General features: G+C 59.8%; 3 protein-coding genes across 5 annotated transcripts; 2 read left to right on the plus strand and 1 right to left on the minus strand.

Annotated features, from left to right (window-relative positions):
• Positions 1 to 49: 49 nt before the first annotated feature.
• Positions 50 to 2,609, plus strand: LOC116490165 (cytochrome b ascorbate-dependent protein 3). 2 transcript variants are annotated; one of them, XM_032189131.1, is made up of 6 exons: positions 50 to 154; positions 450 to 658; positions 806 to 1,014; positions 1,098 to 1,252; positions 1,730 to 1,892; positions 2,049 to 2,609. In XM_032189131.1, the coding sequence occupies exons 1-6, from the start codon at positions 66 to 68 to the stop codon at positions 2,070 to 2,072; spliced, it is 849 nt and encodes a 282-aa protein (XP_032045022.1). In that variant the 5' UTR covers positions 50 to 65; the 3' UTR covers positions 2,073 to 2,609. The 2 variants fall into 2 exon arrangements, with proteins under 2 accessions (XP_032045022.1, XP_032045023.1); XM_032189132.1 differs by lacking the exon at positions 50 to 154 and adding an exon at positions 201 to 218.
• A 475-nt stretch (positions 2,610 to 3,084) lies between these two features.
• On the minus strand, positions 3,085 to 7,451 carry TKFC (triokinase and FMN cyclase). Of its 2 annotated transcripts, none has more exons than XM_032189111.1 (18): positions 7,420 to 7,451; positions 6,547 to 6,688; positions 6,288 to 6,477; positions 6,096 to 6,206; positions 5,840 to 6,021; positions 5,678 to 5,756; positions 5,391 to 5,480; positions 5,250 to 5,284; positions 5,089 to 5,173; positions 4,904 to 4,993; positions 4,686 to 4,802; positions 4,416 to 4,541; positions 4,175 to 4,312; positions 3,878 to 3,984; positions 3,694 to 3,797; positions 3,582 to 3,615; positions 3,385 to 3,474; positions 3,085 to 3,292 (listed from the first exon to the last, which is right to left on the minus strand). In XM_032189111.1, exons 2-18 carry the CDS (start codon positions 6,550 to 6,552, stop codon positions 3,140 to 3,142), a joined length of 1,737 nt encoding a protein of 578 aa, XP_032045002.1. In that variant the 5' UTR covers positions 6,553 to 6,688; positions 7,420 to 7,451; the 3' UTR covers positions 3,085 to 3,139. The 2 variants fall into 2 exon arrangements, with proteins under 2 accessions (XP_032045002.1, XP_032044999.1); XM_032189108.1 differs by having other exon boundaries at positions 7,383 to 7,445.
• Positions 7,452 to 7,516: 65 nt separating this feature from the next.
• On the plus strand, positions 7,517 to 23,719 carry DDB1 (damage specific DNA binding protein 1). Its single transcript, XM_032189091.1, has 27 exons — positions 7,517 to 7,686; positions 8,210 to 8,358; positions 8,459 to 8,575; positions 9,590 to 9,811; positions 12,750 to 12,864; positions 12,973 to 13,070; positions 14,430 to 14,588; positions 14,995 to 15,078; positions 15,259 to 15,375; positions 15,738 to 15,840; positions 16,001 to 16,076; positions 16,156 to 16,264; positions 16,441 to 16,619; positions 16,719 to 16,882; positions 16,971 to 17,078; positions 17,448 to 17,655; positions 18,125 to 18,220; positions 18,485 to 18,596; positions 19,179 to 19,302; positions 19,654 to 19,818; positions 20,167 to 20,261; positions 20,418 to 20,588; positions 21,545 to 21,654; positions 21,864 to 22,033; positions 22,376 to 22,478; positions 22,687 to 22,810; positions 22,967 to 23,719. The coding sequence occupies exons 1-27, from the start codon at positions 7,626 to 7,628 to the stop codon at positions 23,048 to 23,050; spliced, it is 3,423 nt and encodes a 1,140-aa protein (XP_032044982.1). The 5' UTR covers positions 7,517 to 7,625; the 3' UTR covers positions 23,051 to 23,719.
• Positions 23,720 to 24,488: the final 769 nt, after the last annotated feature.

A 24,488-nucleotide genomic window follows, 5' to 3' on the forward strand; every position in this document is an offset into this window, starting at 1 on the left:
GAGGGTGGGGGGGAAGAGGAGGAGGAGGCGGAAGCGCGGGGGGGCCGCTCTAGCCGCCGCTCTCTATGGTTCTCCCCGGCTCTCCCCTGCCCGGCGCGGGGGGACCACCGAGTCGGGCGGCTAGAGCGTCCCCCCCCCAACATGGCGGCGCCCAGTGAGGGCGAGGGGGAAGCGGGGGAAGCGGCGGAGGGGGGGCCGGGGCTGCTTCCCCGCGGCCGGTGAGGGGGAGCGGGGCCGGGGGGAGGCGGAGGGAGCCCGCGGGTGCGCAAGGGGCCGCGGGGAGCACGGGGGGGGGTTCCCGGGGCTCCCCCCCCACGGGAGGCGTGTGGCAGGCGGCGGGGCCGCCCCCGGGCTGCGGGTTCCCGTTTGGGGCCGGCTCCTCCCCCCGGTGCCTGCACGCAGCGGGGAGCCGGGCGGGGAGGCTGACGGAGCTCGAATTTCCCTTCCAGGCTCGGCCGCCCCCCCGCTGCCGCGATGCTGGCCGTGCCCCTGCGGCCTTTCTGCGCCTTCCTGGCCGGCCTGGGCCTCCTCTGCCTGGCCTTCGTGGCCTCCTGGTGCCAGCGCTGGCGCGGGGGCTTCGCCTGGGACGGCAGCGCCCGCATGTTCAACTGGCACCCGGTGCTGATGGTGGCGGGCATGGTGGTGCTCTACGGAGCAGGTGAGTGGCGAGGCGGCTCCTCCCTGCTCCCCTTTGTACCCCCCCTGCTTCCCCCTGTTCCCCCCTGCACTCCCCATCCTGCCCCCTCCCTCTCCCTGTTCCCCTCTGCTCCCCCCCGGCTCCCCCTGACCCCTCTCGCCCTGCCAGCGGCCCTGGTGTACCGCCTGCCCCCCGCCTGGCGCGGCCCCAAGCTCCCCTGGAAGCTCCTGCACGGCGCCCTGGCCCTGACGGCCTTCGGCCTCACGGTGGTGGGGCTGGTGGCCGTCTTCGGCTTCCACAACGCCTCCAAGACGCCCAACATGTACTCGCTGCACAGCTGGCTGGGGCTGGCCACCGTGCTGCTCTTTTCCTGCCAGGTGGGTGCGTGTTCCATCCCCCCCCCCCCCCACCCTGCGTCCCAGCCCCCCAAATTTCCCTTCCTCATTCCCTGTCCCCGCAGTGGCTGGCTGGCTTCAGCGCCTTCCTGCTGCCCTACGCGCCCCCCTGGCTCCGTGCCCTCTACAAGCCCGTCCACGTCTTCTTCGGCTCCACCATCCTCATGCTCTCCGTGGCATCCTGCGTGTCGGGCATCAACGAGAAGCTCTTCTTCAGCCTGTGAGTGTTGCAGCGGGGCTCTGCTGGACCAGCCACGGGGAAAGCCCCCGCGGGGCGAGAGGCTGGGGAGCTGGGGCTGTATTTTTATCTCCGCGCTTGCAGTGGTATCAACCGAAACTAAGCATGGGTTTAACTAAGGGAAGTGAAAACTTTCCCCCCACCCCAGGTGCGTGGTTAACCACCACAGCTCCCTGCTGCAGGGTGGATAAGGAGTTCTGTGGGCTGCGGGGAAGGCTGGACGTGATGAGGAAGGCTCTTGGTGGGTCTTAACCCTCCAGACGTCACCTCCAGCCCCGTGCTGCTTTGTATACCGGCCGCTGGCGGCTCCTTGCAGCAGCACCCTCAGGGGCCAGGGGGCTGTCATGGCCTCAGACGGGACAGACAGCCACGGGAGCAGTGTTATGGGGCTGCTGGAGTTGTGGGGTTGTTCCTGCTGTGCTGGGGGCACAGAGCCAGCCCTGTGATTCTCCTCCGCAGGAAGAACGGGACAGCGCCGGCGCCCTACAACCGCCTGCCCCCCGAGGCCGTCTTCGCCAACACTCTGGGGCTCCTCATTGTCCTCTTCGGGGTCCTGGTGCTGTGCGCCCTGGCCAAGCCCGACTGGAAGCGCCCCGAGGACGGCTCCACGGACACGCGCCAGGTACCCGCAGTGCTGTGGGGCTGCACATCGGCTCCCAGGGTGGCTTTGAGGAGCCGAGCCGGGGGTCTGCCACCCCCCGTGGCCCCAACCGGTCCGTCCCCGGGCTGGGCTGGGCAGGGGAGCGCAGGCTCCAGTCTCACCCACGTCTCCCTGCAGCCCCTGCTCGGCACCGAGCGCTGACGCCTCCGAGATCTCCCCCTGCCGTGCCGGGGCTGCCAGCCCAGAGCTCTCCGACCCCGTCGCTCTCCCGCCTGCCCCGACGCCTCGCCTTCTCCGGGCTGCCTGTGCCCAACGCTCTTCTGTCGGTGGGAAGAAACGGGGTCAGCTGCCTCACAGCAGAGACGCTGCTGCAGTGGGGACACCTTTTTGCCTCCCTTGTGGCCCAGCACTGGCCTCCTGCCAGCCTCAGGCCGAGAGCAGCTGCAGCGCCCAGCTCCTCGAGCCTGCGTCCTCGTGCCTCTGCCTGCCAGCTCTTGCGGGGTCCGGCTGTCCCCTCGCGCCTGGACTGGGATCTGTGCCAAATCGGCTGCCCCTGAGCCCTGCGGTGCCATCTCGGGCACCTCGTCAGGTCAGAAGCTGCCAGAGGAGCGCCCCGTGACTGACTGGTGGCGCTGGGAGCCAGCACAGTGCGGGCTGCCCCAGCCCTGCCTCCTCCGCGGGGCCGGCAGGAGGCCTCGCAGCGTGCCTTACCCCTCGGGGGGATGCGTGTGTGGTGGTGGGACCAGCTCAGCAGCCCTCAGGGACGCTTAATAAAGCGCTGGCTTCCGCAGCACTCTCGCACCTGCGTCCTTTGGGGCAGCCCAGCCCAGTCCCCGTGCTCACTCTGTGGTTCCCCTCACCCCGTGGTGCAGGGCAGGCTCTGCCCCGGTCCCCAAGTTCCTGTTTTGCCCCCTTTCTGGAGCCTCCTCCACACCCCGTGAGCGCAGCCATGTGAGCCTCATGGTTTCCCCAGCCAGCCACGGGGGCAGAGATGAGGGCTCGTGCGCGGCCCAGCAGCTTCCTTCCTCCCCAGCCGTCATGCTCAGGGCTGGCTGGATCCCCCCCACCATTGACATGGGGACCAGCCGCCTCCCCCCAACCCCAAGCCCCACCACCCCACCCCTCTCTGCACAAGGACAGACACTGAGCCAACTTTTGGGGACCACAAACATTCATTGGGGGCACGGGGGGTGCGCTGCTGCATCTCCCATCGCCTCTGCAGCCCTGGGGAGCCGAGGGGGGGGCAACCACAGGCCGGCCACCCTCCCTCAGCCCCGCAGCCCCTCCAGCACGGCGCGCAGCACGGCCGCCGCCGCCACCGCCCCGGGGTCAGGCTGCAGCAGCTGGGCCGAGCTGATGTAGCTGGCTCTGCCCGCGCCGGCCTCCATGTGCCGGGTGGCTTCTGCCGCCTCCTCCGCGCTCTGCCAGGGGAACGGGGAGCACTCAGGGCACGCCCGGTGCGGCCGTTTCCAGCCCGTTCTGCCCATCCTCTGTCCCCACCCAGTCCCTGTACCTGCACGGCGGAGGCCAGCACCGTCAGCAGCTCGGCTCCGGGGCTGCGCAGGGCGTGCAGCGCCTGTGCTGCAGCACACAGCGAGTCCAGCTGGGAGACACGGGCAGCGGGCTGAGCGCCAGGGCCGCCCACAGCCCCCAGGGCAAGAGGGCAGCGTCGGGACCCCGTCACGCTTCCCCTTTCGTGGTGGCACTCACCATCGTCCTGTCCCCCGGGGCAGCTCCTCCGTACCTGCGTGGCGAGCACAGCGCTTGGCAGGAGCCCGCAGAGGGGCTGGGGGGGGTCCCGCGGGGGTCCCGCCGCACTCACCGCCGCATGGCTTCGATGCCGGCGTCCATGGCGTCAGCCCAGGTCGGGAGGTCGCTGCGGTTGTGCAGGGGCCGGGCGGCCGCCGTCAGGAAGAGCCCGTAGAGCTGCGGGGACAGCGGCCCCGTCACCACCGTGGTGGCAGCGGGGTAAGGGGGACAAAACGGGGGTCCCGATTTGCGCTCACCACACCGGAGGAGCCGCCCATCTTCTCCAGCAACAGGTCAGCCAGCGCCGAGAGGAGCTGGGCCGGGGCTGCCGGCGGGGGCCGGGCACGCACCCACTCCTGGATGGCTGCGGGGCAGAGGGGTAAAAAGGGAGGCTGTGGGGATCCAGCAGCGTGGGGGGGCCCTGTCCCCCAGCGGGGGCCATATTTCAAGGCCTGGGGGTCCTCGCTGCCCACCAAGGGACGTGGTGGAGCAGCCCCTGCTCCTCCGAGGGGGCAGCTGGGGGTGCCCTGGCGCAGGGAAGGGGTGGCACCCACCTCGTGCGGCCCGGGCGTGTGTGTGGCCGCAGTCCCCGTCGCCCGCCGCGCGGTCCAGCTCGTTGAGCTTGTCCTGCAGGCCCAGCAGGGTGCTGCACACCCGCTCCAGGACCAGCTGCACCCTCTTCGTGCCAGGCCCTGCAGGGAGGAGCCGTCACCCCCCTGCCTGGCTTTGAACTCAGGGGAGGCAGGGAAACTGAGGCAGGGAGCGGGGACGGCTCCTTCCTGCGGCCGCCCTGACCTGTGCTGGGTGTTTGCTGAGCTGACTGCGGCTCTGGTCCTTCGTTTGGTGCCGGCACCTCTGGTCTCTGGCTCACGGCGGGCCCCGCAACCAGGTTGGGCCAAGCCATGGCTGTGGTTTCGGCATCTGGAGCAGCCGGTGAGGAGGGAGGCAAGTGGCAGCTCAGCGGGAGCCGCCGAATCTACAGCCCCAGTCCCGTGTGCCCACGAGTGCTGGTGTCCAGGGCCACCCCATGTGTCCCGTGCCACCTCCCCGCCTGCGGGCGCTCACCGATCAGCCCCAGCAGCTCCTCATCCGCCAGCATGAGGGTGAGGGAGACCCCGGCCATCTCCAGCGCCGTCATGAAGGAGCCCACCAGGGCCCGGGCGATGCGGACTCCTCGTCTCTCTGCACGGGTTAAGGGTGGCCGTGAGCGAGGTGGCGTTGCAGGAAGGGTCCCTCAGGAGCAGAGAGCTCCGGGGGGGGTTCCGGGGTGCCCCCAGACTCACCCAGCCCACGCACGGCAGCGCCGGCCACGATGCCCAGCTCCAGGCAGGACAGCCCGCCCAGGTTGTTCACCACCAGCACCACGGCAGCACCTGCGAGGCAGCGAGCAGAGTGAAGCCCCCCCCGCCTCCTTGGACGTGCAGGGGGTGCCCCGGGGGGGCTCAGGGGACACCCGGGGGGGGCTCACCGCGGCTCAGGGGCAGATGGGAGGCGTTGGCGGGGTCTGTCATGTGCGCCAGCATCGTCTCCACCGCCTCGTCCGCCGGCATCACCTGGCGAAGGTGCAGGGGACCGTGAGGCCAGGCCAGGGGGACAGGGAGAGGAGCGGGGCGAGGGGACGCTGCTCACCTTCATCCTGCGGACACCGGCCTCGCCGTGGATCCCTGCAGGGACAGGACAGCGTCACCCCACGCTGGCACCCAGGGGCACGCGGCCCCCGCGCCCGCCAGCAGCCTGGCGCAGGGGGGAGGTGAGGGGGCAGCTCCTCACCCAGCCCCAGCTCCATCTCGTCGGCGGCCAGCTGGAAGGTGGGCTTGGAGCCGGGGACGCTGCACGGGGACAGGCTGAGCCCCAGGGTGCCTGCAGGCGGCGGGGAGAAGGAGGGCTGCGTGCCACATTTCGGGGCAGGCGGCGGGCACGCGGACAGCCACACGGGGAGGCAGGAACGCCACCGTGCCCCGGCCACGCTGCGGGCACGTGGGGTGCCCGGCTCGGGCTGAAGTCCACCCCGTGCTGGTGCCTCTTATCTGCCTCTGGGGAGGGTCCCGCGCGCCTACCCATGGCTTTGGTGACCGCCGACACCCTCTTGACGATCTCATCCAGGCTCGCCCCCGCCTCCGCCAGGGCCCCGGCCACCTGCAAAGGGGGGGGACAGCAAGGGGTGAGGGACCCCTGCGCATCGTCCCCCCCTTAGGGGCACCAGGGGGACCCCCGCGGACCTTGTGCACGAGGACGGTGCCGCACAGCCCGCGGCGCCCAGCTTTCTTCTGGCTGGTGAAGGCGCAGTCGTCCCCCACCACCACCATCTGCACGTCAGCCCCCTCCGCCCGCGCCCTCTCCAGCGCCAGCCCGAAGTTCAGCCGGTCCCCGGTGTAGTTCTTCACGATCAGGAGGGTCCCGACTGCGGGGAGGGGCAGGGAGTCAGGCGGCGGCAGGGCCACCCGCCTCCCCCAGCACCCCAGGGTGTCCCCGTACCTGCCCCAGCCTGCGTCACCGCCCGGATGGCCGCCAGGATGCTGCCCACGGCGGGAGAGGTGAAGACGGCGCCGGCCACCACCCCGCTCAGCATGCCCTTCCCGATGTACCCTGTGGAGCAGCAGGGACGGGAGGGCTCGGGGATTTTGGGGATGGGGTCACCGAGCCCACAACGGGGCTGCGGGCACTCACCTGCATGGGCGGGCTCGTGGCCGGAGCCCCCCCCGGAGAGCAGGGCCACGCGTCCCCGCAGGGCATCCAGGTCAGCTCGTAGGGCCACCCGGTGTCCCCGCAGCAGCCGCAGCCCGGGGTTGCAGGCCACCAGCCCGGCCAGCGTGTCGTCGGCGCAGCCGGCCACCGAGCCCACCAGCTTCTTGGGGACCTGCAGGCACGGAGAGGTGACACGGGGACGGGGAGCAGGGAGAGGGGCCTCGCACTGCCCCCGGCTCACCTCCATGGCTGCGTGGTGGGACGGCGGTTCCTGGGGGTCCCAGTGGCACTGGGGGGGGACGTGAGGCTCCCCGGCTCCGTCGGCTGTCCCCGTGCTGTGGCTCCCGTGCAGCCTTCAGCCTGGGTCCAAATTCTGCCGGGGGCTGAGGGAGGGCAAGGTCCAGCCCCCCCCCGGGATGGGGGTGTCCCGGCTGGGCTGGGCTGGGGAGGGCAGGGAAGGGGGCGTGTGGGGGCCTGGGGGTGCGACCCTATACGTGAAGACCCCTACAAGGGTGTGGGGGAGTAGCAGGGGGTGTGACCCTACACATGGGGACCCCTACCAGGGTGTGGGGGGGTAACAGGGGGTGTGACCCTACACATGGGGACCTCTCTTGGGGTGGTAGGAGGTAATAGGGGGTGTGATCCTACACGTGGGGTCCCCTCCCGGGATGGGGGGTGCCATAGGGCATACCCCTGCACACGGGGACCTCTCTTGGGGTGGGAGGGGGGTAATAGGGGGTGCAGCCCTACACATGGGGATCCCTTCTGGGATGGGAATGGGAGGACCAGGGGGGGCAGCCCTACAAAGGGGGACCCCTCCCGGGATGGGGGGTGCCATATGGCACATCCCTACACGCGGGGACCTCTCTTGGGATGGGGAGGGGGTCAAAGGGGCGCAGCCCTGCACAAGGGGATCCCTTTTGGGATGGAGGGGGGGGACCGGGGGGGGGGCAGCCCTACACATGGGGACCCCTCCTGTGATGGGGATAGCAGGGAGCACCCCCTGACACGTGGGGCCCCCTCCCGGCATGGGGAAGTCCCGGGGGCGCCCCCCAGCAGCGGGGCCCCCTCCCTGACCCTTTTTGGGGATGGGGGGTCCGGTGCCGCCCCCCACCTCTCGTCTCGTCTGCTCCCGGCGGTCCTCCCGGCGGCGCAGAGCGGCGCAGAGCGGCCCTTCCGCTGACGTCACGGCGGCGGCGGGCGGAAGGGGAGGTGGCGGTGGCGGCGGCGGAGAGGCCGCGCTGAGGCCCCGCTCCCGGTGCTCCCCGTGCCCCCCGCGCCCCCCGCTCCGCCCGGCCGGGCCCCGCCGCCGCCGCCGCCATGTCCTACAACTACGTGGTGACGGCCCAGAAGCCGACGGCCGTTAACGGCTGCGTTACCGGTACCGGGGGGATACCGGGGCTGGGGGGCGGCGGGGGGGGCGTGGGGCCTCTGGGGGTGCTCCGGGCTGGGGGGGGGGCCTGGGGGTGCTGAGGGGAGCGGGGGGGGGTCGGGGTTCCTTGAGGGGGAGCTGAGGGAGTGGGGGCGCCGGGGGGGGGCTGGGGGTGGTTCGAGGCTCTGGGGGGGCTGCGGGTGGGTTTTGGGGGGTTGGGGGGCGGTGGGGCCCCTCTGGGGGTGGGGGGGTGAGGTTTTAGGGAGCTGAGGGTATCGGGGGGGGTTGGGGGGCTGCGGGGTGGGGGCTGGTGTCAGGGTCTCACCTCGCTGCAGGGTTTTTGGGGGGTGGCGAGGAGAGTTTGTGGCTGGGGGGCTCCCCAGGGAAGGCGGGGAGCTGGGGGGGAGGTGGTGGGGGTGGTGTTGGGGTCTCGGGATGGGCCCCCCGGGTTGTGAGCTGGCTCGGGGGGAGCACCCCGAGCTGTCGCCCCGCTGCGGTGGGGGCTGACGGCATCTCTCTGTTTCTCTTTCAGGGCACTTCACCTCGGCGGAGGACCTGAACCTGCTGATCGCCAAGAACACGCGGCTGGAGATCTACGTGGTGACGGCCGAGGGGCTGCGGCCCGTCAAGGAGGTGGGCATGTATGGCAAGACCGCCGTCATGGAGCTCTTCCGCCCCAAGGTGGGTGTGCTGCTGCGGGAGGGGGCTGCCTGCCGTGCGGGCGTGGGGTTGCTCCCTCTCAGCCCTCCCCTGACGGCACCCCCCGGCCCTTCCTTCGCAGGGCGAGAGCAAGGATCTGCTCTTCATCCTGACGGCCAAGTACAACGCCTGCATCCTGGAGTACAAGCAGAACGGGGACAGCATCGACATTATCACCCGCGCCCACGGCAACGTGCAGGTGAGCAGCGCTGCAGCTCCTGCTCGAGTCTGGGGGGAGGCAGCTTCTCTTCCGTGGGGCCAGATTTGCCTTGTTAGTGGCAGAGGTGCATCTGTGTGACAGGCATCTGCCTTGATATTTAGGATTTTTTACCTACCAGGGACCCTAGCCGGGTTCAGCTGCTGGCACTGTTATTTCTAAAGGTTTTCTGAGCCAGTGAGCAAGCCTCGGGGACTGAGGACACAGCTCCAGCTGTGTTCTTAGAGCAGTTTGCAGAATAATAAGGTTGATTTGAGGTGCTCCAACTTTAAAGAGATTTAGTACTCAAAACCCAAGTGTATTTTTTTTTTCTCCAAAGTTTTTTTTTTTTTTCTCCAAAATGGTTCCTCCGGTGTTTTGTGACCAGTCCCTACGCACTGCATACCAGAAGCACGACTGCTGAATTTACTTTTGGCTTTGTGGCTGTACAGTGAGCTTAATAACTGTTGGTGTGCTCTGTTCTGCTTTTTGCTGGTTAAAATCACACCTTTCCAGCAGGTCAAGGATCCCCATGTCTTTTTGGCTTTTTGTTGTTCCATATCCAAACGATTTCTGTCAGCTGGCAAGCCAAAATACATCCCATCTGTTTCCAGGTGCTGAGCTTCTGCTGACTGACTGTGAGCGAAGCTGAGCAGGGGGTTAGGGGCAGGAAGCGTAGGTGGGCACGTCCTGTCAGTAATGTGTTGGTGTGTTTGGGGCCAAAAAAGTACTTAATCTTCCCGTGCCATGGTTCTGCCTCGTGACATGGAGGTGCTGATAGCAGCTCCTGACAAGCAAAGCTGAGGGGCCTGCAGGAGGGAGATAACAGTGCTGGATTTTTGGAGGGTGAGCTTTGGTCACGGATATCAGAGCGCTTCACACCAGTGGGGAGCGCTGCCCTCCGTCAGCGACCCTGAGGTCGTTGGGTAGGGAGCTGGGGTTACAAAGCCAGCTGCGGGTTCTGCTCCTGGAGCATGTGGTCACGCTCTTTCCCATCTCCATGGGTCTCCTGCTCAGGATCGCATCGGCCGTCCCTCGGAGACCGGGATCATCGGCATCATTGACCCCGAGTGCCGGATGATTGGCCTGCGGCTCTACGACGGCCTCTTCAAGGTCATCCCCCTGGACCGGGAGAACAAGGAGTTGAAGGCTTTTAACATCCGCCTGGAGGAGCTCCAGGTCATCGACGTGAAGTTCCTCTACGGCTGCCAGGCCCCGACCATCTGCTTCGTCTACCAGGTACCTTGTTCTCCATCCGTGACTCGAGCAGAGGGTTGCTGCGCTGACCTGCACGAGCCAAGGTCTCCTTTCAAAGGTTTTCCAAAGGGGCTGGAGCATTGGTGGTGTGCTGGAGCCTGCGGAAAGCAGTGCTGTGGTTGAGAGGGGAGTAAGAGACAGGTCTGGGTCCTGCAGGCTCGTTTCATAGCCGAGGCAAACCCATGTTCCTTAGTGCTGTGCTTTTCCACTTCTGGGAGAGGCAAAGAAATGCTCTCCCCCAGGAGAGCTGGGCAGCTGATGCTTCTGGAGGGGCCTGTTTCTGTGCTAAATGATTAAGAGGAGCACGTGGGTCCTTCCAGGTGGATCAGAGCCTGCTCAGTTCCTTCATACAAACACGGCTGTGAGACTTTTCCCTTTGTCTTCAAAAAGAAGTGTTTTGTCACAGAGGCAGTGCTTGTGGGCCTCTCTCTGAACACTCCATTTTGAAGCAAAGAGGCTTTGCGGTGCTGGCTGGACGAGGGATTATCTTTGCTTTGTCAAAGCTGGGGCCTGGCTGGGAGCTACTGCGACAACAGCGCAGGATCCGGTGTGAATTCAGTTCACTGTGGTCATGGAGGCAAACTCATACCATGGGAGCTACAACCACGTGGTAGCAAGGGGCTGATTTTTTCCCTGTTTTCAAAAGCCACCGCTGTTATTTTCGAGAGAGGTGGGTGCTCTTGAACCCCACTGGACAGTTAGTGAGAAAAGACCTGGGAGACATCGCTTTGTTGCTGTGTAAGTAAGGGTTCGGGAGAGCAGCCCAGCCCCCCTGCGTCAGGACAGTGCTCTCCCCCTGCCCTGTGCACTTTCTTCCCATCTGCACACCTTGCCGCTCTCCCTTGGCCTCCAAACAAGCTTTCAGAACACGTGGCAGTCCTTGTTTGTCTGAGCGAGGAGCGTCTATGGAGCCCTATTTTTATCCCGTGACACTTTGCAGCTTGGTGTCAGAAGGGAAGCTCTTTTAGCCTGTCCTCGCTGTAGAAATATGCAGCAGGAGTGGCTGGCGATGCTCTTTGTGGTTTTGTCTTGCTTCATGGGTGACGTCCCCAGAGCTGGCAGCGGCAGCGTGCAGCTCGGAGAAGCGCTGGGAGCCCCTGAGGGTTTGATTTGTGCTGCTGCTGTTGTCAGGTGGGGAAACAGGCAGAGAGGGACAGTGAGTTGGCCAAATTCTTAAACTCTGTGTCAGAGCTTGGACAGAAGCGCAAGTTTCCACTCGGTCCTCAAGAGCATCCTAAAGGAGCTCGGTCATCCTGCAGTCAGCTAGCAAAAAGGGTCTTATCTCAAGGAATCTGGCACGTTTACGATACAGACAAACTGAGAGCAATTCTTTAGTAGTTATAAACAGGTGTTGTACAGATAAATTATCTATTTCCACGTCTGATAGATCAATTTTACCCTTGCAGCAGGAGTGAGATGCGAGTTCTGACTCATGAGGCCTTATGTAAAACGCTGGGTTTGCTTTGGTTCCTGGGAGTCTGACTGTGTGTGTGTGTGGAGGGGGAACGTTTCCAAGCTGCTGCTTTCTCTGATTCCTTCTCAATTTATTAATCATTGTCACAGGATTTGGATCGAGCAGAATAGCATTGAGTGTCTGAGATGATTCTTGTGTAGATATGAAACCAGAGGAAGATACAAAAATGAGCAAGTTTATTAAAAAAAAAAAAAAAAGAAAAGAAAAAAAGGCTTGAGAACTTCTGTTGTGTGGAGTAAAAAGGCCTAGAAATGCCAAAGTCACATTAACAGCTCTTCTGCCATTCTAACAGCCTCGCTTCAGCTTTAACACATACAGGATATGCTCTGGTTGTGCTAATTCCTCATCTCTCTCCTCCCTGTGTATCCGTTTCTCCCCGACTTCCCCTTCTCTGTCCACTGGCGCTGCTCGTTGCTTCTCGCCGTGCCCAGACGTCGGGCTGCCGAGTGCTGTTGGTGAGGGTTTGCTGAGCTCAGAGGCTTTGAGGGGTGAGCCAGGAGGTACCCGGCTTTCCTGTGAGTGTTTGCTTACAGGGCCAACAGCCACAGGGAGCAAAACCCACTTTTACTTAGGTCTGGAAAGTGGTAAGGCATAATAAATAAAAAGATGAACGGCTCTTTTAAAGTAGTTTTGCAAACAACGTCTCTGAGGAAACCTGGTTCCTCGTGGCTTAGAGCCTTGTCTCGGCTTTTGAGGCGTGAAATAGGCCAGTGGGTTACGATCAAAGGCTTCTCTGTGCCCTGACTGCTCCTGTGTCCCGTTCCTACATGGGCTCCCAAGTGCCTGTTAGTGTGGACTCCTTTCCTATACCCTTTATTTCCACGTGGGCTCTGCCTCCGAGGCCTCTGTTCCCTCTCAGGTTTGGCTGAAATTGCCCACCAGGGTGGGAATTGCTGGAACAGCAGAGACAGCAGAGGATTGTTCAGCAAGCGAGCAGATTGTTGCCTCAGGAAACCAGGCTGAAAAGGCTGAGGAGCACGGAGCTGGGCGCTCAGCTGCTCTGGCACCTGTGCCGTTAGAGCCGAGCTGAATTCCTGAGCGCCTTGCTGGAGCTGGGGGCGGTGGCAGTGCTGTGCAGTGCCACTCATACCCAGCTCTGCAGAGAGCCGTGCGTCAGATGAGTGCGATGCCCAGAAAATCGCTTGTGGGTATAAAAATGGAAAAATCGTTTCCAGTCTCTTTTGGCAGAGGGATTTCTCTAAAGGTTGGTCTACGTACAGATACATTTAGGGAAAGTGTGGCTGAGGGTGCGTGCGTTCGGGCCCACGTGCAGCTGCAGCCTGAACTGGGGGGCAGGATGGAGAGGCTCAGCAGCTCTGGTCACTGGGTGATGGGGCAGCGCTGCCTTGCTCTGCGGTTGCTCATCGGCTCAGCCTCAGGAGCCTCTGGTGCTGTGCACACAGGGCTGTTGTGGGTGTCCGTGCTCATTTGTGCCTTCTCTTTCAGGACCCTCAGGGCCGGCATGTAAAGACGTACGAGGTGTCTCTGCGTGAGAAGGAATTCAACAAAGGTCCCTGGAAGCAGGAGAACGTAGAGGCTGAAGCCTCCATGGTCATCGCAGGTCAGGCCTTTGTGCAGGATCTTCCCTTCTGTTTGATCCTTGAGGCTGAACACCTTGTTTGTGCTGCACAGGTTCTCTGGTAAGACGTTTCTCTTCTCCCCTGCACAGTGCCAGAGCCTTTTGGAGGTGCAATCATCATTGGGCAGGAGTCCATCACCTATCACAACGGAGATAAATACCTGGCTATAGCTCCCCCTATCATCAAGGTGAGCAACTGCTGACATCTAGAATTGTCCCCTGTAGTTCCTCTGTTTTCAGGCATGTCTGGGAGTGCTGGGAGGGTGCTGGGCCACTTGTAGTCAGGAATTTAAACTGTTCTGGTCTCCAGGTGTGGCCTAGTAGGGCCACTTAATTCTAGAGCTTCGGTGAGCATAGGTGTTTTGCACGATGGCTGACCTGTGTTTTGGAGGACTGAGGGACATGCGTGATCCTTGTAAGGGTGTGTCAGTGTGTGCTTGCACTGTCCTGTGTGGCTCTGCTCTCTGTGGAGTACTCGGAAATGGCTGCAGTAAAGCTGAAATCCCGTTAGGGCCCCAGAGAAACGGATTAATTAGGAGGTAGTGAGTGGTTTGGGCATTGGTCCAGGCCAGCGCCTGGTTTCAGTTCAGGCAGCGAAAGATATGAATGAGCCCCTTGGAGACTTGAGTCCAGCCATGTATGATTGGGGCACTTGTTCAAAGGAAAAAAGACTCACACAGTTTGTGATGGAACTTGAGCTTGTGGTTTCTGTCAGAGGGACGGGCCAGCTCCCACATTTAAATGGTACAGGAAGCACAAATGGCACGGCTGAGGTGCTGCTCAGGGCTGAAAGAGGGCCTGAGCTGTGATCAAAAGGTCCTTTCAAGCGGGAAATAATGATGGGCTGGAAAAGAGTTATAAATCTTAGGTACAAAAAACACTAATTGTTGCGTGAACGCCTACGGGCTACTGGACTGCTGCTGGGGCTCTGTGCTGGAGGGTTCATTATACTGGAGTGAGTAGAGCAGCTCTCCCACACTGCTGGTGTACAAAACTGCCTTGACCTGCAGTCAGAGCGCAGGCACGTTGGCTCTTGAGGCCAGTAGAATGCTTGCATCCAGTGAAGATCTGCAAGATCAGGGTTTTTAAACCAAATCCTTAGACGGGAGGCCAGGCAGCACCTACCCCGCAGAGCAAAACGTCTGCAGAGCTTCTGTCCAGAAATGGAGCAGGCTCGGAGCTCTTCGGGTCCCAGGCAGCATCTCTGCAACACATCTGTGAAAGGCTCAGAATTAGAAAAAAAGGTTCTGATGGCATCGTCCCTGGGCTATGAGCAAGTTAGGGACATGTTATTTGGGAACGTGAAGCACTTTCTAGATACCCAAAGTGAGGCTGTTTGCCCACAGCTGCTGGCTGTGTTTGCTGCTACAGTTGATTACGGGGTGAATCCAGCCCTCTCCCTCCACGCAGGAAGAGTGCCTTGGTGTGGGATTTGGCTGTGGTTCCAGCAAGCAGCTGGCGTGCTGTGGATGTGGTTGTTCCCCTCCGGCGTGTACAGAGGTGGTGCCGTTGCAGTGGCTTCCTAACACTTCCTCCTTTGCACGTAGCAAAGCACAATCGTGTGCCACAACCGCGTGGATCCCAACGGGTCCCGTTACCTGCTGGGGGACATGGAAGGACGCCTCTTCATGCTGCTTCTGGAGAAGGAGGAACAGATGGACGGCACAGTCACCTTGAAGGACCTGCGTGTGGAACTGCTCGGTGAGGTAGGATGCTGCCACGTCAACGCTGTGTCCCTGCTGCTTCTCACCACAGGGTCGGGGGGCTCTGCAGGCAGATGAATGGCAGGAGCAGTGTTTCTTTGGAGCCCAGGTTGGAGTGATATTTCACTCCCCACAGCTGTCAGCTCCAAATGTTCAGTTGCTGGATTTGGCTTGGGGAATTCCTGATTCGGGCATTTGAACGTTTACAGCATTTTCATGGGTTTTTGCAGGGTGTTTGCACACCATCCCTGGGAGAAGTTTGGACTCTGTGGGTTCTGCAAAGGGCTTAAATTCCTCCCCTGTGTCCAGGGTCTTTCTGTTGGGCTGCAGTTCAGGCGTAGTGCTTGGGAGGCATGGCAGAGCCCTTGTCATGCTAAGGATGGTTCATCTGTCTCCTTGCAATTCCCAGACATCCATTGCAGAGTGCTTGACCTACCTGGACAACGGTGTGGTGTTTGTTGGCTCTCGGCTTGGGGATTCCCAGCTTGTGAAGGTAAGTGGGGGCCTTGTCCTAGCCTAATTGTGTGTTCAGACAGGATTCATACATCCGCTTTCATCCTGTTTGCAAGAGGTGTATACATATGGATGGAAACTTTCCTTTCTTTTCCTTTTCTACCTTCTGCTTTCCACTTGACCTTTCTTGTTGGAAACCAATGACTGTGTTTGTTCGTAGCTCAACGTGGACAGCAATGAGCAGGGCTCCTATGTAGTGGCTATGGAGACCTTCACCAACCTCGGTCCCATCGTCGACATGTGTGTAGTAGACCTGGAAAGACAAGGCCAAGGGCAGGTAATGTTGATCCTGCCTTGAAGTTCTCTGTCCTGGGGATGTCTGGGCCTGCAAGGTGTGTGGAGGGCATCCGTGGAAGGAAAAGACTGAAATCCATTTATTGTTAAAAGTATTATCCTGCAGCAGGGAAGGATTTGAGGTCTTTCACTGAAGAGTGGTTATGGGTGGGAGGGCTTCTTCTTGGGCACCTCTGTTAACAAGGAAGTATTTTCTCTCCTGCCATGGGGAAGGGTCAGCTGCCAAAGAGCTTCCTCTGAGAAGCAAGGAAGATGGGGACCCCATCTTAGCCTGAGTCCATCACTGCAAGGAGTGCTGGGGGTGCTTCCCAGCAGCAAGTGGTAAATATTTGCTTTTTTTTCCAGCTGGTCACGTGCTCGGGTGCGTTTAAAGAGGGTTCGCTACGGATCATCCGGAACGGCATTGGGATTCACGAGCATGCCAGCATCGACCTGCCGGGAATTAAAGGTGTGTGAGCTGTTTGGTGCTGTCTGATGCACCCCGTGACCTGAGGGGGCCCAGTGGGGACATTCCTTGTGAGCGGACTGAGGATGGGGTGTGGGTGGGGGACTTCCACCCACCAGCTTTTTGTAGTATTTGCTGTGAGCACGTGGCCTCTCTGTTGCAGGCTTGTGGCCCCTGAGGTCGGATTGTCATCGTGAGACCGACAATACCTTGGTGCTGTCCTTCGTTGGCCAGACCAGGTAAGGTGGGGTTAGGGCTGAGCCAGGCTCTCGGCCGCCTGTTGGAGCATGACATAACAGGATCTCTTTTTCCCTTTAGGGTTCTTATGTTAAATGGAGAGGAGGTAGAAGAGACGGAGCTCACCGGGTTTGTGGATGATCAGCAGACTTTCTTCTGTGGCAATGTGGCACATCAGCAGTTGATCCAGGTAATGCTCCTTCTAGAGGAGACATCCTTCTCATCTTGACTCTGTAGCCCTTTTCATCTGTGGAGGTAATTTAGGTCTGTGCTGTGCATCATGGCAGGGGCTGCAGTACTTCTTTGGGCAGGTGTAAAAAGTGAGGTGTTGTCCTGGCTCCGAGCAGACATGTTCTTTCTCCTCAGATCACCTCTGCCTCTGTGAGACTGGTCAGTCAGGAACCCAAAGCCCTGGTGAGCGAGTGGAAAGAGCCCAATGGGAAGAACATCAGCGTGGCTTCCTGTAACAGCAACCAGGTGGTGGTGGCTGTGGGACGAGCCCTGTATTACCTGGAGATCCGACCCCAGGAGCTCAGGCAGATCAGGTGAGTACACATCTCTCCTCCTGGCCCACAGGCTCTCAGCCTTTCCTGTCTGTCCTTGGGCTCCGGGCTGACTCCTGTCTGATTTCTCCTTCCTGCCAGCTGCACAGAAATGGAGCATGAAGTTGCCTGCCTGGACATCACTCCTTTGGGGGACACTAACGGCATGTCCCCACTGTGTGCGATCGGGCTCTGGACTGACATCTCTGCCCGCATCCTGAAGCTGCCTTCGTTTGAGCTGCTGCACAAAGAGATGCTGGGCGGAGGTAGGGCTCTCCTGAGGCTGGGGGCAGCAGGGACTGACCTGGTTGAGCCGTGAGTGACATCAGCCTTCTCTTCTTCTGTTCCCTGCAGAAATTATCCCTCGCTCCATCCTGATGACGACCTTTGAGAGCAGCCATTACCTTCTGTGTGCCCTGGGAGATGGGGCGCTCTTCTACTTTGGGCTCAGTCTCGAGACAGGTAACTACAGGGCCTAGCACCGAGTGGGCTGCCTGGGAAGGTGGCTGGACTTACACCCTCTTATTTGCTTGATATACTTTTTTTTTCATCCTTCTGGAGATCTCTCTGTCCTTCCAAACGTTACTTCTTTCTCACAGTGAGGTAGTTGTGCTCACGTGAGACTGGCTGTAGGTACTGTGAGTTGGTGGATTTCTCCAAGGGACTGCAGAGAAAGGAGGTTGATGCTTGTATCCATTTCTCTGCTGCCAGCAGGATGCGTTTACTCGCACTCATTTCTTCCCAGCACGTCACAGCCACGTTCCTCTCTGCTGCCCTGCTCCTGCAAGCTCTGTTGGGGCAGCCCCCAACACCACTGCTCCTTTTCTGCAGGTTTGCTGAGTGACCGCAAGAAGGTGACCCTGGGGACGCAGCCCACTGTCCTGAGGACTTTCCGCTCTCTGTCCACCACCAACGTGTTCGCCTGCTCTGACCGCCCCACCGTCATCTACAGCAGTAACCACAAGCTGGTTTTCTCCAACGTCAACCTGAAGGAAGTGAACTACATGTGTCCCCTCAACTCGGATGGGTATCCCGACAGGTGAGCCTGCACCTTGCCTTGCCTGACACAGAGAGGGGGAGCTTTAGGCTCTGTACTGGCATAAACGAGGTGCAGGGTGGGCTGCTCAGCCTGGGAGCTCCATCTTACCATGTCCAGGAGAGAAGTATGCCTGAGTCTGGTCAGTGGGAGAGCTTTTTCCATCAATACTTGCATGGCATACAGCAGTCCTGGCGCTGGATTCTCCCAGGACAATGATCAGTCCCTTGTGCTGCTTGTTGGGTCTCTCATGAGAACACGGGTATGCGTGGTCCTGTCTCTTAAGCCCTGTCCCTCTCTTCTGTGCATCAGTAACCCTAGATGTTGCACTGATTTGGCCACCCTGCTTGGATCTGCACAGTATGGGAAGGGGATCCGATGACTAGCAGTTTTGGGGGTGGGAAGAAGAGGGAGATTCTTGGCTGTGCTTGAAGCCTTACAAGCCCCATTGCTGAGTTCTCCTCCTGTACAGCTTGGCGCTGGCCAATAACAGCACTCTGACAATCGGCACCATCGATGAGATCCAGAAGCTGCACATCCGCACAGTTCCCCTCTACGAATCACCCAGGTGAGCCGAGCTGAGCAGTGGAAGGGGGAGTCTGGTTCGAGGGGCCCTTATTCTGCTGCACAGGACAAAACTGGGGGAGATTTCACCATGGGGAGAGGCAAGCTCTGCAGTCAGTGTTCCTATTGCAGGCTCAGTTTAGCACACAGACCAAATCAGTGGCGTGTGCTGAGAGTAGTCTGTGCAAGGAAGCAGGTCTTTCCTTGTAGTTTCTCCCTGGAGCGGTCTGTCCTGGCATTGCTGCTCACACAGCTCTCTGTCCTGCAGGAAAATCTGCTACCAAGAGGTATCACAGTGTTTTGGCGTGCTCTCAAGTCGCATCGAGGTGCAGGATGCCAGTGGGGGCACCACCGCGCTCAGACCCAGCGCCAGCACCCAGGTGAGGGGTAACTGCTAGGTCGTCCCTGAGCTCTGGGCTGTGGGTACTGAAGCTCCTTAGCCCAAACCATGTCGCAGATTTTCCTTAACAATCTTCTCTTCCAAAGCTCTGAGTACAGGCTCTCCCTTTGGCAGCCTGGGAGGAGATGGGGTGGTAAGAGCTCTCTGTGGTGGTGTCAGGGTCTCTCTGTGCTGCTCTCTGGCAGCCTCAGCATGCTCACTGTTCTGTCTGATCACCTTTGTTTTGAACGCTGCTCCTTCAGTCCCTTGTACAGGCTTCTCTTTGGTGTCGAGTGGTTTCCTTCTCTCAGAGGTGCAGACACAAGTCCCCTTCAGGCAAAAGCTGTGGTGGGAACTTCAGCACTGTGTTAATTTTTCTATTAATGCTCTTGCTCAGCAGCATTGCCTCTGCCTGGCACATCGTGCGTATCTGTGGGTGCAGGGAGTGTGCTCCATTCCTCAGGCCCAGGGAGCTCCTTTTCTCCCATTCATCCTCCTGGTCCCCAATTGTCTCAGCCTTCGTGGTGCAGCATGAGGACGTGCCAAGTAGCACGAGGATGTGACCTGTCTTTCTGTGTCCTAGGCCCTGTCCAGCAGCGTGAGTACCAGCAAGCTGTTCTCCAGCAGCACAGCACCGCACGAGACATCCTTTGGCGAGGAGGTGGAGGTGCACAACCTGCTCATCATAGATCAGCACACCTTCGAAGGTACCAGCCCCAAATGCTGCCCGCGCTCTCAGCCACTGTTCCCCTCCGGAACAAGCTCATCAGCGCGTGGCTGATACCTGTGACCTTCACAAAGCTGTGATCTCACACATTCCCTTCAGTCAGAGCATTTTTTCTGGAAGATCAACAGCCACACGTCATAGGTTTAAGGCGTAGTGATTTGGTGGTGGCAGGGAATAGGTGAGGGGATCTCCAGGCAGCCATTGACCCTGCACCTTGTTCGTGGCCTGAGTTTCCAGCTGTTCCTAGGCAAACTGCTCTGCTCCTTTGTGGGGGTGCTGGCTGCTGGGACCCAGGGGACCCAGTTGTTTCTGCCTTTCCCTCTTTGCACAGTGCTTCATGCTCACCAGTTCCTGCAAAACGAGTATGCCCTCAGCCTGGTCTCCTGCAAGCTCGGCAAGGATCCAAACACCTACTTCATTGTGGGCACTGCCATGGTGTATCCTGAGGAGGCAGAGCCCAAACAGGGCCGCATCGTCGTCTTCCACTACTCCGATGGTAAGAGCAAGGTCTTCTTGTGTGGCCAAATCTAGCTGCATGAGGGCAGTCCGAGATCCAGCTGTCCCCAGAGAGGATTTGTAGTGGTTTGTCACTGCTGTGGGTCATCACAGCATGTCCCCTTTTCCCCATCTGCCAGAGGAACCCAGGAATCCCTCACAAGAACCACATTCTGTGATTTGCTTTCTGTGTGTCTGCCCCCTGCTGTCCTGCTGCTCCTGTGTTACTTGCCCACAGATCCTCTAGAGAGCAGTATTTAAAGCAGCTTGTCTGAACAGCCCCCCCAAGGCCTCCTGGCCCTGGGAGCGAGATGCACGTATAACTTGGCACTCTGTGGATTGATTCCAGGGAAGCTGCAGAGCCTGGCTGAGAAGGAGGTGAAGGGAGCTGTATATTCCATGGTGGAGTTCAACGGGAAGCTGTTAGCCAGCATCAACAGCACGGTAGGACTCTCATGAGACCCTGACTTGCTTCATGAGCACATTTCGGAGCTGGAAGCTGTCCAGCTTGTCAGCTGGGTCCCCAGTCTCTTTTGGAGAAGCATGTCCTGGCTGGCACGGGTGTCCATTATAGCTCAGGAGTCGTGTCCCTTCCTTCAGGTGCGCCTGTACGAGTGGACAGCTGAGAAGGAGCTGCGCACAGAGTGCAACCATTACAACAACATCATGGCGCTCTACCTGAAGACCAAGGGAGACTTCATCCTTGTGGGAGATCTGATGCGATCTGTCCTGCTCCTTGCATACAAGCCCATGGAAGGAAACTTTGAGGAGGTATCACTGGTGTTGGATAGTCGTAGAATCGTTTAGGTTGGAAAAGGTCTTCAAGAAAGAAGAGGCCTTCACTTCTCTTATCGCTGTAGATGCTGTAATTTATCAGACAAGTCCAAAGATATTGTTTGCTGTCAGCCAACAGCACAATGGGTGTTTTGGCTGAACTGCAGTTTTAAAACAGATACTACAGTTTCTGCAATGGTATCTAACTACCAAACATTAGAACTAGTCACCGAAACAATTTCAGGTTACAAGCATTAGAGTTCTAGCAGGTATATTCTTCAGGAAGAACATTCACTCGGTCAGAGAGGTGCTGGGAGTGTGCATTACCTGTTCCAGAAGACTCTGGGCAGGTGAAATGCTGTTGAAGGTAGTAAATGGAGGAGCCTGGCTCACCACACCTGCCAGCCCTTGAAATACAATGATGTAGGTTTGTGCACAGAGAACAGGGTCACCTGGTGACATTCTCTTAGGCAGATCTATGTGGTTCCTGGAGGGACAAATCCCGGGGCTCCTGAGGAGCTGAGCTGTGTGTCAGCAGCTTTGTGAAGTGCAGGCTCGGGAGGTGTGCTTGTCACCTGCCAGGAGTGGGAAGCTGCCACCCAGACAGCCTGTTGTGCATTCGGGATGGCTCACTGAGACCACTGCTGCGTCTGTCAGCAAATGCAGCGTAGCTGGGGCTGGGCCAGGCAGTAGGGCAATCTGTGCGTGTAAACTGCAAGAGTGGCTTTGGCGTGGGCTTGTCAGCATTTGCCCTGGCATCATCTGAGTGCCACTAAGGCCAGGGCCATCTCCACCAAGGCAGTTGGTGCCTTTTGCTCAGCTTCTTCATCCAGCAGAGAGGGCAGACGATCCCACCTTGCTCCCAAATGTGGGCGTTGGGTGGAATGAAGATGTTTGTTAACAGGGCAGGCTGCCTGCGCACCGTACTGCATCTCCTTTTTGCCCTCTTCCAGATTGCCCGGGACTTCAATCCAAACTGGATGAGTGCCGTGGAGATCCTGGATGACGACAACTTCTTGGGAGCAGAGAATGCCTTCAACCTGTTCGTGTGCCAGAAGGACAGGTGGGCTGGCTCGGAGGGGGATGTGGCAGTGTGTGACAGGAGGGACAGGGCAGTAGGGCCTTCTGGTCCCCTCAGCATCACAGCTACGGAGGTGTGTCAGGCAGGAAGGTGGGCAGAAGCTTGCACAGCTCTGAGGAGCTGTGAGACAGGAGCGGGGGGAGTTCAGCTGTCACCCCAGCACAGACTGAGCAGGGTGCTTTGGGTTTCAGTGCTGCCACGACTGACGAGGAGCGCCAGCACTTGCAGGAAGTGGGGCTGTCCCACCTGGGAGAGTTTGTCAACGTCTTCTGTCACGGGTCCCTGGTCATGCAGAACCTTGGCGAGACGTCCACTCCGACACAGGGATCGGTTCTCTTTGGCACAGTCAATGGCATGATAGGTAAGGGTCAGGGAGCACCACCTTGGGCAGGAGGGTAGCAGGTCCCCTTCTCTGCTGCTGGACCTGGTCTGGGGTTTCCTTGTGTTCTCTGTCATCAGCCTCGCAGTGCTCTGTGCCGTACTCTCCTCAGACACCTACTTTTCTCTCTGGAGAGCTGCCAGGAGAGGAAATTGCTCTGAATTTCTTTGAAACCCCTTCCTTATCCCAGCCCTCTCAGGCACCAGCTTCCAGTCCAGCAGCATCTGCTCCCTGCCTGCTGGCAGCTGCAACAGCGTGGCCCCAGGGTCCCTGGGCTGCCCTGGGTTGAACCCTGAACCCTCATCACCATTTTATCCTTTGCAGGACTGGTGACCTCACTGTCGGAGAGCTGGTACAACCTGCTGCTGGACATGCAGAACAGGCTGAACAAAGTCATCAAGAGTGTGGGCAAGATCGAGCACTCCTTATATCCTTCTGTGGCCCAGCCAGGAGCCTGCAGCAGCAAATGCTGGGGGCTGGCTTGTGAATCGGGGCACAAATTCTGTGATCCTGTCGAGGCAGTGTGGTCAGTCTGCCTCAAGCAACTGCTGTGGATGCAGTGGGGGGAGGTTTTTTCCAGACACGGTGTGGGGTTGGTGTTACTCCCTGTGGGTTTGCCTCCTTGACGGTGGCACCTGGAGATCATTTCACACGGAGCGCAAGACAGAGCCAGCTACGGGCTTCATTGATGGCGACCTGATTGAAAGCTTCCTGGACATCAGCAGGCCCAAGATGCAGGAGGTGGTGGCAAACTTGCAGGTGAGATGGGTGATACGAGCTTGGGCTCACGAAACTTGCACTAGGAACCCCGCTCAGAAGTTCAGACCGCACTGAACACGAGCCCTCCTTGGAGGGCATGCATTCTTCTGCACCTGCTGCTGTCTCCACCCTCCCCTGCCTTTTCTCTCCCTGCAGATTGACGACGGCAGCGGCATGAAGAGGGAGGCCACCGTAGATGACCTGATAAAGATCGTGGAGGAGCTGACCCGGATCCACTAGCAGGATTCGGGCTCCTTCCCTAGCACCTGCCTCCCCACCAAGCAAGGGGGGCTTTTCCCCGCCTGCAGCTGGAAGACCCCTGACCGGCTGCACTGAACACTGGCGGGTGGCCCTTGCCCGAGGGGAGGTGGGAGAAGGAGTTTCAGAAGGGGAGCCAGTTTGCTAGGGATTTGGGGGGGGGGTCGTTGGCCAGGCACCACGTCATTGCCAGCTTGGATTCACAAATCCTACGGACTCAGCTGCTGACCCAGAGCTGGGCTTCGCTCGTCGCTCCTGTTGGGTGAGCAGTAGCACCCAGCTGAGGCGATGCCCTTGCCTGGATTCACTCTTCACTGTTGTCTTTAGTAATTTTTTTTCCTGCTTTCGGTTTCGTTTTCAATTCTTTTTGATCCGTTGTGGTTTGTTTTTTTTGTTTTTTTGTTTTTTGGAAGGGGAAGCAAAGCTGCCTCTAGGGTGAGGGCGAGGGCTGGAGGATTCATGAGGGGCTGGTGAGACCTGCGGCCGTGGAGGGGGAAGATCTTTTTACATCTGGGTGAGGAAGCTAAGAGGGACAGCACGCTCCTCTCTCTCCACAGGATCTGTGGCTCGCTCAGGGAGGGAAGTTCTGGGAAGCTCAATCAGTTGTGGAGTCTGAGTTTTACCAAATAAAGTAGTCCAAGAGGAAAGAAAGGTCTGTCTCCTGGCGCTGAGCAGCTCATCGCCACAGCAGGGGTGGCAGTACCCGCTCTGCATGCCACTGTGTGCAGCTGTGTGCTCGTCCAGCCAGAGGAAGCCTCCTTCCCCAGCCAGCGCAGTGCCCAGAGGAGTTTCCTGCACTGAGCCGTGTTCCTGTGCTCGGTGGCGGTGAGAGCAGCACGGGGGGCAGTAGGTCTGGCAGATCAGCAAAGGGGTCAGCCAGCCCACGGGTGCTGGGGAGCGTGTCTGCTGTCCAGATGCATTTTGCTGGCTTTTCTCTGACTCAAAAGAAACTTGAGTTTCACTTCTTGGTGGTGACCGGTGCAAACTGGCTGCCAGTGACAGTGCTGAGTGCCTCTGCCAGGGAGGCACAGCTCTTGCCAGATTTTTGAGGAGACCTTTCCAGACCCTGTGTGTCCCTTTAGAGGACAGAAAGCTGCAGCTTGCCTCTTCCCTGTAGCCGTCTCTGGAGCAGCACTGCTTGGCAGCACATGGGACAGCCTTCTCGTGGGGCAGCAGCCCTGCAGAGGTAGAGGAGGAAGGTGTAGGGACACAGTAATGCTCACAACCTACCTGGGATCAGCCCCCACGTGCCCTACAGACATCCCCCACTGACCAGAGAGCCTCTGCCTGCTGATGGTTGATCCCTGCACTAAGCAGGGATGGCTTTGTAAGCAAGGGTGGCTTACAAAGAGGGGTCCTGGATTTCCACAGGTGCCGTGTTCCCAGAGGATGGTTGGGATGGGATTCCTGCCCAGCTCAG

This window comes from Aythya fuligula, chromosome 5 (genome assembly GCF_009819795.1).
Source record: "Aythya fuligula isolate bAytFul2 chromosome 5, bAytFul2.pri, whole genome shotgun sequence".
In the NCBI taxonomy this organism is placed as follows: domain Eukaryota; kingdom Metazoa; phylum Chordata; class Aves; order Anseriformes; family Anatidae; genus Aythya; species Aythya fuligula.